Below are 18867 nucleotides of genomic sequence, written 5' to 3'. Positions count from 1 at the left end.
TAAAAATTACTAAAATGAAACACAAAGCAAAAAACCCACGACGTTGAGCGGAAGAGAAACAAATCCCCCTCCCCCCACAATCCCGCCCACGTGGCGCTACCCAGAGTGCATTGCAGTGCCAGTGGCGTGTCCGTGAACACGTGGGGGATACGCCGTGAGTTGTTGCCATCATCATCAACACCATCATCATCATCAACAACACCACCATCATCATCAACATCACCATCATCATCAACACCATCCTCATCAACACCATCATCATCAACATCATCAACACCACCATCATCATCAACAACAACACCATCATCATCATCATAAACACCACCATCATTAACACCATCATCACCATCATCAACAACACCACCATCATCATCATCAACACCATCATCAACATCACCATCATCATCAACACCATCATCATCAACACCATCATCATCAACATCATCAACACCACCATCATCATCAACATCACCATCATCATCAACACCATCATCATCAACACCATCATCATCAACATCATCAACACCACCATCATCATCAACATCACCATCAACAACAACACCATCATAAACACCACCATCATTAACACCATCATCACCATCATCAACAACACCACCATCATCATCATCATCAACACCATCAACATCACCATCAACAACAACACCATCATCATAAACACCACCATCATCATCAACACCACCATCATCAACACCACCATCAACACCACCACCATCAACACCACCACCATCAACACCACCACCATCAACAAGACCATCATCATCAACACCACCAACATCATCAACACCACCACCATCAACAACACCACCACCATCAACACCACCACCATCAACACCACCATCAACAACACCACCATCATCACCATCATCAACACCACCACCAACACCATCATCATCATCGTCGTCGTCTCACGATCCGGGCCAAGTTCCCCCCTCCCCCCCCTCCTCCTGCCCGGCCCCACCAAGGCGGCCCCACCAGCCCCTCTCGTCGCCCGTAGCCAGAGCCGGCGACCATGGCCACTTGGGCGGCCTGCATGGGCGTCAGGATGAGCTTGCTCTCCATGGCGGGCATCCGCTACGAGGGCATCCTCTGTGACATCAACACGGACGACTCCACCGTCGTCTTGGCGAAAGGTTACGCACTGGGGGGTGGGGGTGGGTGGTTCACGGGATGACTGTGGACACCGCGAAGCTGCGGGTTAGGGGTTTAATGAAGCCGCTTGAGTCGTCCTAACAGGCGACTCGCTCGGGCAGCAGCAGCAGCAGGAGGAGGAGGAGGCCTTGGGACTGGGGAAAGTTTGCCAGGAGGAGGTGAACGTGTCGGCGACGTTGTTGCCTTCTGGACAGATTGGTGTGGGTGTCGTGGGGTCAATGTGTGGGGGGGGGGTATTAAAGAGGGGTTTGACCCTTTTCAGAGCAATCAAACAGGAGGTGTTAAGATGCTCAAACGACAAATAAGATAGTCTTTGGTTTTTTTTGGTAAAGTCACGTAGGTGAAAAAAATCAATAAAATAAATGAAAAGAAATAAATAAAATCATGATTGTATTGGATTGCTGTATGTACTTTTGCGTTTTCAATTAACCTGGATTTGTAAGAGAGTCCTTAATCTCTGGGAATTGCCCAGAAATGTTTAAAATAACAGCCATTGATGCGTCACGTGGGGGTCAGACATTTGTGACGATGTGTGACGAGGGGCGGTGGGGAGTTGAGAAATGTGACGTCACATCAAAATTCGCAACTTTAAATATAGACAACACGTTCTACTTATCTTCTTGGTTATTTCGGTAAAGTCACGTAGAATGGAAATAAAATAATAAAAATAAAGCAATAACATTTAATTTTCAATAAAATTTTATTATGTTTTATTATTTACTTTATTTGATTTTTTAATAAAATGTTATTTTATTATGTTTTATTTTATTTCCATTCTACATGACTTTACCGAAAGAACCAATAAGATGGATCCCTGCAGTCACGAAAGCTTTAAATCAAAACGTTCTACTTAATTAAATAGACTTTTTAATAAATGTTTTCACCTACAACATCAGAGTGCAGCGCCACATTAAATACGCGCTACAATGATAATAGTTTAAAGAGATTTGAAGCATGTTTTATATTTTTTTTTTGGGGGGGGGTGGCAAAAATCGTCCAAAATCGCGCGACGTCATTTATGGCCGGCGCCTCTAGCTGTACTGGGGCAAAGTTCTTCAACTCGTCACCCGCTTAATCACGAATGTTCTGAGGTTGTTGTTCTTGCTGGTTCTGGGTCGCAGTGGTTTCAAGTATTTTTCAACGAAGGTTATTGGGTGCACAGCCGTTTCAATACGGGCACACATTGTTTCGTCCATCTGTTTGCGTTTCTCCCTTGGCAACGGGACCTCGTTGGCTAAACGTTGATGTTTATAAGGGCAGGGGGTGACCAATAAGGGTTTGAATCGATCTGTAACAATCTAGGGGCACTGATAAGGGGTTGACAGCTATGCCAACACGAACGCGCGATTAACCCCGTTGACCTGAAAAAGTTCGTGGTTTCGGTGCGTGTGCGTGTTCAAGTTTCAAGTTTCATTTATTAGGTATACCCCTGTGAGCCATGCGGCTCTTAAGTCGGGTGCAACCGCAACAATCAACATTTGAACACAGAACATCTTAAAGCGACAACGCGTAACAGAAACATTCTGGAATAAACCAGCAAATATTCCACACAAAAAAAACGTATTAAAACGCTGTGTGCAAAAATCAAGTGTTGAAGCCGGGTCGGTAGTCACAGGGCAATGAGACGCGGCTGGTCATAGACGGCGCGTGACCCGGCCAAAGAGCCCGGCGGTGCCACATAAGGGGCCGTCCATAAATGACGTCACGTGATTCTGAACGATTTTTTTGACCCCCCCCGCCCTCAAATATGACGTCACAAAGCTCTGCCCCCTCCCCCCTCACCCCCCGCAAAAAAAAAAACACGCTTCAAATCGCTTTAAACTATTGTTGTCATTGTAGTGCGTATTTAATGTGCCGCTGCACTCTGATCTTGTAGGAGAAAACATTAAAAAGTCTAATTAAGTGGAACGTGTTGTCTATATTTAAAGTTGCGCATTTTGATGTGACGTCACATTTATCAAACTCCCCCCCCCCCAGTCGTCACACATCGTCACAAATGTCTGACCCCCCCCCCAGGTGCGTGACGTCATTTCTGGACGGCCCCAAAACAGTTAATTTGGAAATGTTCCAGATTCATTTTTGCCTTCATTCACAGATTTGGGCCAACGGCACCTGTCGGGATTAAATTGGCACAATGGAGAACTTCTTCTTTGCGACGGTGATGATAGCGATTTGTGATGTTGATACCCATAAACATTCAATACCTGCAGGCATATGGCTAATGGATGACAGGCTATTGGTTTTAATACAGCTAAGACGTAATAAAATAAAATACATATAAAATAAATTTCATTTATATTTTATTTAAATAAAAATAAAATAAATTTCATTTTGAGTTTATGTTTTATTTTTATTATTTTATTATTTCCCTTCTATGTGACTTTACCGAAAGAAACCAGAATATTTAATACAGCTTGTTGCAGGAAATAAATGAATCTCAATTTTTGGCTTGCAGAGTTGAGAAATGTGTGCAGCTCGAAACCCCGCGAGCTAGATTTGATTCCTGGCTACAGACAACGTCGTCGGTGGTGGCTTTGTATCCCAACACATTCTGGGCTTCGCGTAGTAGACTGCCTTCAAGTGAAGTTACCTGGTGCGGTGTGTAAGTGAAAAAGATGATTAAATCAGCACTGGGGAGAATGAAGGTAGCTGAACCAGCTAGAAACTATTTTAAAGAATTGTTTAGGTTGCGGGTAAGGCCCACTTACTATATCGCTCTTTCAGAAGCGACCTGCCCACAAATGGTAGGTAACACAACGAAGTGGCTTAGCGCGTGGGAACGTTTAGCCGCCAAATACTCTAAACGGATTCACAGATTTGGGCCAACGGCACCTGTCGGGATTAAATTGGCACAATGGAGAACTTCTTCTTTGCGACAGTGATGATAGGGATTTGTGATGTTGATACCCATAAACATTCAATACCTGCAGGCATATGGCTTATGGATGATGGGCTATTGGTTTTAATACAGCTAAGACATAATAAAATAAAATACATATAAAATAAATTTAATTTTAATTTTATTTAAATAAAAATAAAATAAATTTCATTTTTATTTTATTATGTTTTATTTTTATTATTTCCCTTTTACGTGACTTTACCGAAAGAAACAAGAATATTTAATATAGCTTGTTACAGGAAATAAATGAATCTCAATTTTTGGCTTGCATGGCTTGCAGAGTTGAGAAATGTGTGCAGCTCGGAACCCCGCGAGCTAGATTTGATTCCTGGCTACAGACAACGTCGTCGGTGGTGGCCTTGTATCCCAACACATTCTGGTTTTCGCGTAGGTAGACTGCCTTCAAGTGAAGTTACCTGGTGTGGTGTGTAAGTAAAAAAGATGATTAAATCAGCACTGGGGAGGATGAAGGTAGCTGAACCAGCTAGAAACTATTTTAAAGAATTGTTTAAGTTGCGGGTAAGGCCCACTTACTATATCGCTCTTTCAGAAGCGACCTGCCCACAAATGGTAGGTAACGCAACGAAGTGGCTTATCGAAGGACCTGGAGGGGGGGGGGGATCCGCTCGACCCATGGGAAGAGAAAACCTCGCTGACTCCAAATATACAGCAGGTGTTGTCAGGGTTGGGATGAAACGCATGACCTTCGATATATACCAGGCGAGGTAGTTAACTTCTCACCACAGTGGCGCCCAAAACCCACAACCACGCACCTGCTCCGACCTGCATAGGTGCTCTCGACCGTAACAACGCTTGACCAAACGGGTACGTGGAGGTCTGTACCGGCGGCGGGCGTCTTTGTGTGCGCGCAGTGTGCTTGCGCGGGACGGAGGGGCGCCCCGCCGACCGTCCCATTGCCCCTCGCGAGGAGGTCTTCGAACACATCGTCTTTCGCATCAGCGAGATCAAGGACTTGACCCCGTGCGAGTACATGCTGTCCGCTCTGCACCACGACGTGGCCATGGTGCAGGTGAGAGGTGCAGCCGCTCTTTACCATTAAACTCTTTATTTATTGTACCATGTGAGGCCCACCGAGCTACTTAACTCTCTTTTCAGAAGCGACCCGGCCACAAATGATTTGCTCAACGAAGCGGCTTATCGCGTGGACATTTCCAGCAGCCAAATACTCCAAATGCACGTCGGTTCTAAAACGTGGAGGTAGAAACTGGATGACCCAGAGAAATCCACGTGACCACGGGGGAGGACGTTGAAAACTCCAAAAATATGCAGGCGTCGGGGGTCTGGATCAAACCCCACGACCTATTGTACTCCAGGCGAGGTAGTTAACATCTTGCCACTGCAGCAGTGCCATGGTTTAGGGGAGCGGTGGCACAGTGGTTGATGCGCTGCACCACAAACCCGCCTACGACCCACCGGGGTTTGATTCCCACTTACGGCCAACGCCAGGTGACGATTATCTGAAACAGTCCCGGGCTTTTCCTGAGGTCTATCCAATGAGCACCTGGTGCGATGTATAAACATCGCCACTGGGGAGAAGGCGGTCGGGCGTGGGTCTGGCTTCCCCACCTCCTCCGTGTGCTTTGCCGGCCTCGTAGTTGCTCGCACTGCACTTGCCCCGAACGTCCGTTAAGCCTTTAAGGGACATCTTTGGCAACATGTTGACAAAATGTGGAAAAAAAGTCAACGCTGATCGGCCGCATTTCGGGCAAATTTTCCCTTCACGGCACTGGAATCGAGGAAGCCAGAGATGGTGGAGAATACGAGGTTGGAGACTGCACTTCACACTCGGGGGGCTTGATGAAAGTTGCATTTGAGAGTTACAATAGTTAGCTAACAGTGGTAGCTGTGGAGGGTTTTTACAGGTTGAGGAGGAGGAGATGGAAGAGGCTACCAAGATCCGAGCCCGGGTGCCAGCGTGCCAGTGGCTGAATTGCGCAACCCTTGGCACCTGATTGGCTCTCGGGTGATGACATCGCAATTATCCCTCCTCCTAAGACCGAAACGGGAGAATCTCTCATGGTAGCCTGATGGCTTACAGAGGTTCTCTGTAAGCCATCTGGCTACCATGAGAGATTCGTTCATGAGGCTATCCACATATACAAACACAGAGACAATTTCAACCGAGAGGAAGGAATTCTGGCTTAGCAATCATTGGAAGGATTTGATAAACCATTCCGGGTCTTAATTTATTGTTCACGCTTACGGTGGCTTTCAGACCGCATCCATCATTTTCGTCTCCCCCCTCCTCTTTTCCGAACATAGATGGACTTGTCCATCTGAATAACTGCCAAATCGCTCTCCGTGGTGATAATGTAAAAAAAAAACCCGCCACTTTTTTAAAAAAAATGTCTTGCTGTGGTTTTTACACCTGATGATGATTGCTTGTCTTGCAGTCGAAACGTCGTGAGAATTTTAAAGTTTTATATTTTTATTATTTTATTGTTTCCCTTCTACGTGGTGGTGACTTTACCGAAAGAACCAAGAAGGTGCATAAGAAGTTTGACATGCGTACGTCGTCCGTCGTGATTTGTTCTAATCGCTGCCTAACCCACCCTCACCCCCCGTCCAGTCCTCGCCGGGCACCCCGGGGGGGGCCGCCGCTCGCTGCCACACGTGCGGTATCGGAGCGGCGGCGAGCTGCCACTCCGCGCCGGGCACGCCGACCGGACCCCCCCGCGGTGCCACGGGCGGCCACCCGGGCCACGCGCGGCACGACGCCTGGGCCACAGCGGTCGGGCACCGTCCCTTCGTGCAGCCTGCGTACAGAGGAGCTGCGGGTACGGGAGGGGGGGGGTGCGGTGTGCGGTAAACATCGGCACTGCAGGGCTGCACCTTTGCCCTCTTAATGCCACGTGGTTTCCGTTGCCCAGTGGCCTTGCCTCGGGTCGTTTTCGCCTTTTGCTCGTTTAGAGGCGTGATTTCAATGCGATCTTAATTGAACGCAGTTGAGTTGCAGCTATCTTCATGGAATTATTTCCGTAAGCGCATGCAGGAAAATAAAAGGCTCTGTGTATAACAGCTCGATGATGATGATAATGCATAGTGCATGCGGACGAGCATTTTTGTTTTTACTTTGCGCTTGATGGTGATACCCAGTGATTGTATTTTAAATTGTCGCCTTTTCAGAATAACCCGTCATTTAAAGCGTTATTATTTGGTGCCCTCTGTCAATGGACTGCTCGGCGAAGGCCACGCTGTCTTGTCATGCGGGGTGGGGTGGTTATTTGACCTGCCACGCTTCACTTGTGCGGTTGTGGTGAATGGGTAGGTGGGGAGCCAACCACCGATTTGGATATAATTCGCTCGTGATGTGGCTGAGAATCGAGTTATTTTTTGCGTCGTTGGGTTCGTAGTTGTTCGAGAGCCACTCTTCTACCACGAGATAATACAAATGTGGTGCTAAATGGGTTTTGCTGTTTGCAATAATGGCGTTTACCAAGAAAGCCGCTTTATTCAACGATCATTTGTGGCAAAGTGGCTTCTGAAAAAGTGCAAATATAGCTCGGTGTCTTGCCTGATAAAAAATAAAAACGTTTTAAAATTACCCCTCTTCCACAACTTAACCCAATTAAGATTTGCACCAACAAAATTTAATTGCGGCTTCAAGGTCCTGCACGATGCATTTCTCCATGGCGATGATGAACTAAGACTTTCTTTTTTAAAATCTGTGGTTTTGTGAGAAACGAGGTTGCCAGAGGCAACTTGCTATATTGATCTCAATGAGGTGCTGTCGTGGTGCTGAGGTTGTGGCCACCCTGTTCACTGGCTGGGTATTGAGAGATGAGAGGATTTCTGATCGAATCTACACCAGCATCTCTTACCAAACACCTGACGCCCGATTTTGTAATGTCCAATGAGACGTCGTACGGAAATCTGATTGTTTTTTTTTTTTCAACATTCTGGTTTGCCGAAAGCACATAATTTGGTGTGGTGCTCCAGGTGACAAATTTGATTTGTTGGGTGGCAGACGGTGTAGCAGAACATTGGCCATTGTAGAGCAGTACCCCAATTTACATTGGTGATGCGTTCCTGAAATGTGCGACGTAAATTGAAACAATTTTTTCCCAAAATACCGTACATCAATAATATATTTTGTCATCGAAAGCACAGTACATGTCGTCATGCGCGCGACACCACAGGGTAGTTTACAGGATAGGTGAAGCAAGAAGCGATGGGGATACGAGAAAGGATCGATGCTGTCACCGACGTAAATTGCGTTAGCGGTGTTCATAATAAAGCGACGACGTGAGAGGGGTGTAAGTTGTAAATTGATGTTGCTGTGTTACCCCACGATCGTCTCGCCCAGTGGTTCTTAATCCAGGGGTGCACGCACCCCTTGGGGGTTGCAAGATCCCCGTTCTGGGGATTTATTTCGAAGGTATATCATCGAAATACAGATTGCGCGCGGGCCAAGTGCAACCGCTTTGTTTCATCAAACCCCCTACGTCTGTTGACGTTGCACGTTGTTTGTGAACGATTGAGAACCAAAGGGGTTGCAAGGCTGCGGCAAAGGTTACAAACAGCCACCGGTTTTAACGGAAGCATCGTGGATCCTCGCGCCGCCCGTGTTGGTGTAGCCGAGGCCTCCCTCTGCAGGCGGGAGGACGAGTCGTGAAGTCTGCCGTGGCTTGTGGACAAGAGCCCCGGTGACCCTCGTTCCACCGTCTCGTTTATTAATGTTAACCCCCCCCCACCCCCCCAATGTAATGCTGCCAGACCCATAAAAGTTGCGCGCAAACGCCCCTAACGACAAACGTGTGCTAATATTTTTATATTTTAAACCCGTGCGAAATAATCATTTTTGACGAAATATATGAATGGTGGTGCTATGGCAATTCTAGATTTGAAGCTTTCGTGACTGCTAGGATCCATACTCTTTGGTTCTATTGGGTAAAGTCACCACGTAGGTAAAAAATAAAATAACAAAAAATCACGACGTTTCGGCCACAACACAAGCGGCCTTCATCAGGTGAAGGGACGAGACTGTCTGGAGGACAGCGCTGATTTTTGTTATTTTATTTTTTACCTACGTGGCTATGGCAATTGGTTGCATCAAGAGCAAATGAAAGCGGAGTTTCCATTTCGTAAATGTCGGAGACGCAAACGGGGTGGTCGGCAAGCTCTGCGCTTGGCCGCCGAGTGATCTGTGCGGTTTTGACGGCCTCTCTCGAAGCGACGTAATAATGGCACGCTCGGCTACACTGGGATTTGTGTGCGGTGAGCCCCTCTGCCTGGTGACAACACAAACGTGTGACCTGCAGTCGTGAGGAACGATAGGGGGGGAGGTGTTGTGGTGGTAATGATGATGATGACACTGACACCACGATGGGTGATGGAGGGCTATGGCACTTGTGTCTTGCCCACACAGCTGTTGTAGAACGCCCCCCCCCCCCGCCCCATAATACCAACAGCCGCTTTTCGCCACTAAGTGACGGTGACGTCACCACAGCGCCCGTGCCAGATGAGGTCGCGGGAGGGTCCCACGTGGCCCCCCCGACGGGTTGACGAACCGAGACGACCGGTGGGTGCGCGCCGGCTGTGCCCATCGCCCACAGGTGCGGCAGCGCCCACGGCCGGCGCGGCCGCTGCGTGCGTCAACGCCACGCCGCAGCAGCCGGCGAGGAAGAGCGGCACGGTGGATCGGGGGGTGCAGACGGCGCCCCGGCGGCGGCGGCGGTGGCGGAGGGCCCCCGTGAAGCAGATTGCAGGTACGGCTACGGGTGGTGTGGGTGGTGTTCGCCCTCCCCACCCGCCACCCCCCCATGCCGTCATTCATCTTTTCATCAAATTTGTAAGTTCGTTTTGAAGCAACGTGTCCCAATTTACAGTCGGCGTCTCGTACCGACGGAGACTAATTAATGCGTTTGCGTATTGAAGGCTCGCCGTGCACAGCTTCTGTGGACGCATTCGTCGTGGGGCTTTGTAAATCGCGGTGGGAAGGCAAAAACCCCTTGCCACTTTTATCACTGACGTTGCCTCAAAGGCGACGCGGTGCATTAGCCTGGACTTTGGCAATGGCCTTTTGAACATGTGCAGAGGGCGGAGAGAATAACAGATTCTTGGCCGCTGGTGCCGACCTAAATACCGGGCAGCCGGTGCGCTATTTTTTTATGGTCGTGAATATTTACCCAGGAAACCTGGGTCGAAAGTAAGAGACTCACATTTGTCCATGAGGGTCCAGCAAAAGTTTTTTTTTCTTTGCAGCAGGGTGTACTCATTGATGCATTATTCCAATGGAGAAAGTTTGCAGGAAATGTTTCACATTTGGGGAGAACATGCAAACTTCCAAGTATACAGCAGGGGGTCGGGATAGAACCCACGAGCTCTTGCGTACCAGGCTAGGTAGTTAACATCTCACCACCGCCACCACCGCGGCGTTGGTGGATCACAAACCGAGCTGCCGTTTATTTTTCTCTCCCCGCAGGCTCGAGCCGCCATGGGCGCCCCCAGAAGGCACAGGCCCTGAACCTGGGCGATGAGTTTCAGGCGGAGTTTGACTTTGAGAGCAGCAACGCGCAGCTGGACCGCGAGGAGCTGGACAAGGAGTTCCAGGACAACAAGGCCAAGCAAGGAGAAGGTGGTGGACCTTTTTTTTTAAAAGGAGCACTTTGAGGGACCCGGTTTCACACCACCACCACCACTCCTGTGGGATGTCTCCTTTTAGAATCAGAATATTTATTTGTCCACTGGGGGATTTCGATGCGCTACAAAGGTTTTTTTGTCCACAGATGTTCAGTAGGGGCGGGTCAGAATGTAACAACATACAATACAAAAACACGATGGGAGTGCACAGTCTATAGGTCAAGTGAACAAATCGCTTGAAAAAATAAAAATCAACTAATCTTGTCTTACCAGGTAAAGATCACTGAGCTATTCGCTTTTTCAGAAGCGACCTGGGCACAAATGATAGCTCAATGAAGTAGCTTATGTGGACATTTATATTAGGCCCTTTTTTTCATACGAGTTAGAGTAATCGTGAGGAATGATAACTTGAGAAACTCTCCGCATGTGACAGCCTTTAGTAAGCTTGGCTGTCACTGCACTTGTGGGTGAGGGCCTCGCATCACTCTGGTCAGGTGTGGGTTGCAGAAAGAGTGGAGCTTGGATAATGTAAAGCATGGATGTGCAGTGCAACAGTGGATTTGTCTTACACCGCCTCTCTTGTGCCAACAAATTATTAGGCGGCTGTGGGGGGGGGGGGCTACCTTGCCTCGTGGGTTTCACCAAAACCCTGACCATTGTATATTTGGAGTTTGCATGCGTCTCTCTCCCCGTGGTAGTGTGGATTTTTCTCTGGGTCGGTTGAACATGTAGGCTTTTGCGACCAATATCATCCATGATAGATTTTTTTTTGGGTTGGATCACGATCTAACCCAAAAAAACCTGTTTTCTCTGAGTCATCCGGTTTTTCCCTCCACATTTTAGAATCAACGTGCACTTATTGGAGTTTACCTGCCAGAAATTTTCATGTAATAAGCCACTTCGTTGAGCTATCATTTGTGGCCAGGTCTCTTCTGAAAAAGAGCCATATAGCTTGATGGGCCTGAAATATAATGCAAAGTTTATGGTCTTATTGTTTTAGCCCTGACTCGCATCGGTGAATGGTTGTATTTTAACAAATGGTAAAAAAATTTGGAGAATCCCCTGTACTAAATGTTGGTCCCTTTAGGACCATGATGCACTTTTGACAATTTTTGTTCACGAGGAGCAATCTCCACGAGCGTCCATCACGGTGGCCTGTTGCCACTGCTGCCACGGCGTCTTCTGTTGAAAAGTTTGGTTCAACAAATCTGTACCGTCGCCCCCCTCTAGTGGCTCACCTCAGCCATCGCCATGAGGGAGACGAAGGTGGCCGGGCATGGTGCTAGGCCCACCCATGCCTTCGTGTGCCGTGCCGGCCTCGGGGTGCCACTCACTAAGAGCACTTGCCCCGATAGTCTGAAGCGAAACGGGGTGGGGATCTTTGTCTTTAATTGTCCAGGCCATCCCTTAATTAGTTTCTGACATTGACGTCTCCCTTTGTGCTGCAGACATGCAGAGGGGTCCCAGCAGGAGCTCTGCCGTGTTTCCTGACAAATGCTTCTACGACAAAACAAGATGCTTCTTTGACAACATTTCCAAAGATGGCGGCAGGTAATGGCATTTCTGCCACTTGTCATTTTTAATTGGGTCTCCTTGCTCATCGCGGGGTTGATGGTCTCGGACGGGCAGTGGTGGCGGCACACCTTTATATACAGCGCCTGGAGGAGGCAACGGGTTGGTGGTTCACAATCTTCTGCCATGTGCACCGACTTGCCAGGAGGTAGCAGTACAGCAAGTTGATTCCTCTCCATCTGTACGGAGATGGGGTTGCTGTTCCCCCCCCCTTCACTCTCCCACCTTTGCACGTGTGGGTTTTCTTTGGTTTCGTCCCTCGTGTAATAAAAACTCACAAATGGAGTTGGCCTAACCATCCTAATATAGGATGACAGATCTCGGGCAATTGTTAGTGCCGTTGCTGGCTGCCTTCTCACTCGTATGCGGTTGACTACGCCTCCTGAATATCTGGAAACTTTGGGGCGTTGCAAATGTGTGACGTTAACTTTAATTACTCTGCGCAGAAAATGCACGCCGCGTGAATTGCGGTGTTGCGCTTGATTCGGGAAAAAATCCTAGCTCGAAAATCAGAGGAAGAACCGTGTAATTATTTGACTGGGCACGAGGCGAACATTTCTCTAAAACGCAGGATGGTGTGGAACCGTGCAGGGAACCTCTAATGTAGGGTTTAGCGTTCACTCGAGCAATTCTGTAGTACCGTGATCTGTCGTCATCCACAGGCCACTCTTCAACATGGTGTGGGGTGAGCCACTGCTCGGAGCGTCAGAAAGAGTCGTTGTCGCGTAACAACAAAACTATTCGCGGTGCAAATCTAGTGGCTGCTCTGATTTATAATACTGCGGGCGCATTAACCGTAGGGATGTACGCCTGCTGCTTGGCAGGGAACATTCAAAGAATCCCGTGACGTGTTTTACAAGTGGCAGGCATTTTTCGTGTGCCGGTGTAAAAACTGCGATATTTGCCAAAATGAAAATGAGTGACTTACTGTGGCCCTTCTGCCAGTAGTAGTGGCACGGGCAAGAAGTTGTAGCGCTGCGTCTTTATCTCCTCCCTCCACCTCCAATACCAACACGCGCCATTCACTGCTCGGTGAAGGTACACGTGGAATGTCGAAGGCTCGCTGACAGGAGGTCATGGGACAGACCCCAGGTGGCCATGGATAGACTGAGATGACTGGCAAGATGCACCAGCTGTGCTCACAACCCCCGCCCCCCCCTCCCTTCCATCTTGTAAGGAACTGCCGCATGACGTTGGCGGAGGAGCAGCGCTTGAACATGCAGACGTTCGGGGTGAACCTCCCGGCTGCGCGCGCTCGCCGCTTCTGGCACAGCTGGGGCCACGCGTCCCGGTTCAACCGCTGGACCCTGTGGGGCGGGGACGGGCGGCCGGGCATGCCCAAAGCAGGGGTGCGGTCTCCTCTGCCGGCCAAGGTGCAGGACTAGACAGATGATGAGGATGAGGAGCACGTGCAGGTAAGGGCAGCTCCCGCTCCTGCACTCCCGTTAAGCTGCAAAACAATATCGAGAATCTGCTCGTGCCTCCCTGAGGAAGTCACGTGACTTGTGTGGCCATCCCAGCTGAGTCCCTTACCCTCTGCCCCCAAAAACCCCCCCTGTGAAAATACCCTGCTCCGTGGAGGATGATAGAGAGACCCTTTTATAGCATTGTCTCTGATCCCATTTTTCCATTTGTCTCCTCTACCCCTTTCTATTCCTCTTCCCATTCATTACGTCCTTGACTCTACTCGCCTTCTCGTGGTTGTAGCCATGGGTACACTTCTAGATTTAAAGCTTTCGTGACTGCAAGGATCCATACTCTTTGGTTCTATTCGGTAAAGTCACGTAGGTAAAAAATAAAACAACAAAAATCACGACGTTTCGGCCACAACACAAGCGGCCTTCATCGGGTGAAGGGATCAGGCTGTCTCGAGGACAGTGCTGGAGTGAAACACAGCCACGCTCAGACCGCGGACCTTTAAGCTGTGTGCGAGGAAACAAGGTGCCTTGACAAAGGAATTAGCATAAAAATTAGCATTTGATTGGCCGACTGAGCATAGAGGTGGTGTACGTGCGGGTGGACCTATTGATGGTGTGAAAAGGGAATTTTTAAGAGCTGCGAAAGTTTGGGGTACCACTACTTGAAAAATATACTGTACCATTGAAAATTAGTTTAATGTTTAGTTCGATTTAGAACATCTTTCCAATGGTTGCTTAATTTGAAACCATCTTCTCGGTTGAAATTGTGTCTGTTTGTAGATCTGAATTGCCTCGTGAACACATCTCTGATAAAACCCGTGGGTTTGCAAAGAACCTTGGTATCGGAGAAAATTATATCGTGATCACCCACAGCGCTGTAACAGTGATCAGCCACGGCAGAATAATTCGTTTTGACGTGTTTCAAATCTGATTTGTGCTCGCGAATTCGGCCAGAGACATGTCGCTTTGTCTCCCCGATATAGCAATCACCGCAGGTACAACTCAATTTGTAAACCCCGGGGTACTGTAAGTCAGGAATGACATCCTACCTTCACGGATGGGATGGGATCAGATCACGGTCCCAGTACCTGATACCATTGAAATAAATGGTTTCATCCTTGCTCTCAAGAATACATTAAAGTTACATGGGCACAAGTCTGGCTCGACTTATCTAATTACAAATAACTATTCACAATAATGCAAGTGGCAGGCTTCGTTGTTAACTAGGCCTCCATATTTATCGTAACAATTTAACAGCATTATAAAGGCATTTACAGCATTATAACGGCAATCCTAACATAACAGGAGTCCCAGTATTATAAGAACACGAAGGGGTTTGGTGGCCAGCAGCACGCCCTGCCACCTTTATCTCCCCAGTGGCGATGTTGACACCCAAGCAGTTACTCGTTTGGTGGCCGCGAGCGGGAATCGAACTCGGGTCGCCGGGTTCATAGCGCAGCGTAGCGTTAACCACTACACTACAATGCGTTATGCTTCCACACACACACAGACACACACAGACACAGACACACACACAGACACACACAGATACACACACACACAGACAATGCTAACTGCTACAATACAATGCGTTACGCTTCCACATGCGAGGGTCACGTGACAGATTTGACGCCACAGCTCACTTGCCGTGCAAAAAATATATCCATTATTGAGCTCCCCCCCCCCTAAAAAAAAATGTATTTTTATCATTTTTGCGTGGTATACAGTCTGGTAAGTACCCACATGGCCAATTTCCAGTTGGTTGCAAGTCGGGAAGTACGCTAAACATTTTGAACAGGCACACATTACAACTTTGCCTTTTATATATATGGCGATAAACGAACTTGCAGACAATGATTATTAAAGTCCCACAAGGAGCAGATGCACCCGTCTTCACTGAGATGGTAATTGTGCCTCCATGTTGTACTCTTTGTAAGGACTGACACCCCTGCCTTGCCTCGTCGCTTCGAGACCCTTAACGCGTCACTTCCTGGTCACGTGACCAAACTCGGCACCATCATATCAGGAAGTTCTTCTGTAAACACAGCTCCATATCTGCCGTGGGGCAGAACAGTGGCCATGTCTCTCCTGAAAGAGCGCTCTATAGCTCCGTGGGCCGTACCTGGTAAAATACAAATGTAGAGTAGTTTCTTTCAAATGGAGTTGGTTGGCAACGCTCTCGTGCCCAATTTTAGAGATTGACGAAGGGCATTGGATAGCTTGGAGAGACACCTTGTCACCGAATCTTGGCCTAAATCGGGACCACGCAAACCAAATTCTCCAAATGAGAATGGAGCCCTTTGTGGGGTCGACGACAATCTGTTGGTTTTCCTTCTTGATGTCGACAATGCTTGCTTTTGTTGTTGCAGGTTGCAGAGAACCACACTTCCTCCCAGAGTGCACATATATTGGGGGTTTGCTTGATTTAAAAACACATTTGTTTGGTCTGAAGAAACGTTACGTAGAGGGATAGTCCGAGGACTGTATGTGGGTTTTGTTAATTGATATGCGATTCTTTTAATGTCTATGGTGTGTAAATAAGATACACACCTCGTTTTGTTGAACACTTTACACATTTATAATTGTAAGTATAGTTTTTAACCTTAGTCTAATGGGTGAGGTAAAACATTTCTGTAAAGTCGGACTTAACTTTAAAGCTTTAATTGTCTCCTAAAATTGGTTATTTTGTGCGACCAGTCTTAAGCTGTAATAACCATGGACATGACAATTTAATTGAGTTGTGTTTGTATTTCACAAGGCAGCATTAAATGTTGTGGAATTTATATCGGTGCATTCGCTGTGGTGAAATGGCCGGCAAATAATTAAGTTGGCCAACTGTAGCTTTACAACATTGCTTCGTTGAATTTTTACTGCATTGCTTTAGATTCCTGTAAACTTTGGCTGTAATGTAGTACAAAGCATGGCTTTAACAGGATCGGGGATGGGGGGGAGGTTTGCTGTATTTGAAAAAAAGTAAAGTGCATTTCAATAAATTGAGACATCTGTTCCAGCTTGAGGGCCGATTTTGAAAAATGAATCTGTGCTTGGTATGTTAAGCAGCGTGGTGTGGCAGCCCAGCCCCAGCCTGCCAAGATGCCACCTCGGCCGGCTGGGCAATCTAGGCGAGGCCGGGGGCTCTGCACGAGATTAGGCCTCACCACGGTACTCTGAGTAAGAAGTTAACTGCAATAGAGTCGGTATATACTAGTGTTGAGTTGGTAGATACTGCTGCAGAGTAGATGCTACTTTAGAGTAATTAAATACTGTTATAGAGTAAGCGGACACTGCTATAGTTAGCTGATAATACTATAGTCAATAGATATGACTATCGATTCCATAGATACTGTGGTGCCACAGCAACGGAGCAACTCCGCCGGCGCCACCATCCCCTCGCACCCCTCCACACGAACGTACGCACACTCCCACTTAACACACACACACACGCACCCACGTAGGGTCTCGAAGGGGGGTGCCTGGCCCACGGGCTTTCATCCGAAGGGCCCCTAGCAGGGATGTCCCCCAGTTTCCCGTTGCCAGGAGATTGGCCGACCCCCCTCCCCCCCCCCCAGGCCGGATTACACGGCGGCCCCCCCTAAAATCAGCTTTAAAAAGTCGCAGAGGTGCATAGAGTTTTACAGGCTGGCCGCAATGAAGCGCACGCAACACGGGAGATGGGGCCTCGAGGGCAGAACACTCTGCTGGCGCGGGGTTGGGAGGACCGGGTGGGGAGGACCGGGTGGGGAGGACCGGGTGGGGAGGAGGGGGTTGTGAGGAGGGGTGCGTAGACAATGGGTCAAGGCGCAATGGAAAGTCACGCTCCAGGTAAGGGCGGGGACATCGGTTTAAAATCGATAGGTAGGCGCTCGATTGGTCTGCGCAGGATAACACCACGTGACCCTGGATCTTCGGATTCTCAGGGCGTCAAAGGGAGGGAGGTGAAAAAACGTTCAGGTGGTTCTCCTCCAGCCGTCCAGCCACCCCAGTCTGACTCCCGGCCACTCGCGGCGTCCGAGGGACGCTGGCGAGCACCGCTACGACTCGACCCCAGGCGGAAACCTCTTGGATCATCGTCCCTCCGACTCCCGCAGCTTCCGTGCGACACCGTGAGTGTGTCTGCGAGTTGAGAAGTAGAGTGTGGGGGGTACACCCAGGGATTGAATAGGGATAGGCTACGTGCTGCTCGTGGAATATTTACTACTGGGCCGCACAGGGTTTTCTTTAGACGCGTCATTAATAAACTTCAGTTCAGAAGAACGGTGTGGTGCGATTTCTGTGTGCGCGTGTGGGCGAACTTCGGCATGGTGTCTGTGATTTTTGAGTGGAGCGACTGCGTGCGGGGGGCGGGGTGCGTGAGAGAGCGAGCGCAGGGCTGCAGAGTGTTGGCACGGGGTTGGTGTGTGAGGTGCGCATCTGTAGTGAATTCGAATTAGGTGCACACACAACTTCTTGGGAGGCAACACTTTTTATTAATGAACACAACAGTTAACTCTTACATTACGCATAGGGTGGTGACCACCGACTTACTCTAGCTAACACACACTTCTCAGATACCCTAGGGAGGTACAGCCTCCTGTCTTGGCGGGACTTACACGTCTACCGCTATCCTAGAGTCCTCCGGCTGGGACCTACACATGGATCTCTTGGCGTCTTCACGATGCATCTTCATTCTTGATACGGGCAGCCTCGAATCTCGTGAGGAGGCTGCTTATATGGGCCTCGGCGTGCCCGGGCTCCGTCCTGGCCATGCCTCCCTTCGAAGAACCCTCTCGAAGCCCCCCCCCCCCCCCCCCCTGCTGTCCACATGCCCCCGAGGTGCCCCCTAGGCCCCCGGCCCCCACTGGGGTCCAGTCACGTGTCCAGCCTTGGTCACAGAGAGGGCCACGACCTCACACCACCCTCGTGGCCTCCCGAGTCCAGAACCGGCCCTGACGTCATTCCCGCCTCCAGCCGGGATGACGTCATGTGTGTGTGTAGACCGGCGTGGTAGTGACGCTCCCCCGCATAGTGACGTCACACGTGTGCGTGTGTACGCAGTAGTGATGCTACCATCACTACACATCTATTACCGTCTATACGACCGCCACTGGTTACACGGGGTATCGCGCGGTGTGTGTGTGTGTGTAGAAGACGCGCGTCTGCAGCGCAGCGTGAGTGATTAAGGTGGGGTTCGGGGTGCGCTAAATCCACTCCACCGCCGTGTGCGTA

General features: G+C 49.0%; 1 protein-coding gene across 2 annotated transcripts; it reads left to right on the top strand.

Moving 5' to 3' along the window:
- The first annotated feature begins 78 nt into the window (after positions 1–78).
- Positions 79–16672, top strand: LOC142915655 (protein LSM14 homolog B-like). Of its 2 annotated transcripts, XM_076061384.1 has the most exons (9): positions 79–154; positions 984–1151; positions 4942–5099; positions 6660–6867; positions 9646–9798; positions 10515–10667; positions 12121–12223; positions 13422–13659; positions 16032–16672. In XM_076061384.1, the coding sequence occupies exons 2-8, from the start codon at positions 1031–1033 to the stop codon at positions 13627–13629; spliced, it is 1104 nt and encodes a 367-aa protein (XP_075917499.1). In that variant the 5' UTR covers positions 79–154; positions 984–1030; the 3' UTR covers positions 13630–13659; positions 16032–16672. The 2 variants fall into 2 exon arrangements, with proteins under 2 accessions (XP_075917499.1, XP_075917498.1); XM_076061383.1 differs by lacking the exon at positions 79–154 and having other exon boundaries at positions 161–1151.
- Positions 16673–18867: the final 2195 nt, after the last annotated feature.

This window comes from Petromyzon marinus, unplaced genomic scaffold (genome assembly GCF_048934315.1).
Source record: "Petromyzon marinus isolate PM22_M1 ecotype Great Lakes invasive population unplaced genomic scaffold, UKy_Petmar_22M1.pri1.0 PM_G_Scaffold_33, whole genome shotgun sequence".
NCBI classification, from domain to species: domain Eukaryota; kingdom Metazoa; phylum Chordata; class Hyperoartia; order Petromyzontiformes; family Petromyzontidae; genus Petromyzon; species Petromyzon marinus.
The sequence above is the reverse complement of the archived record's forward strand: the minus strand, read 5'-3'. Positions and strand labels throughout refer to the sequence as shown.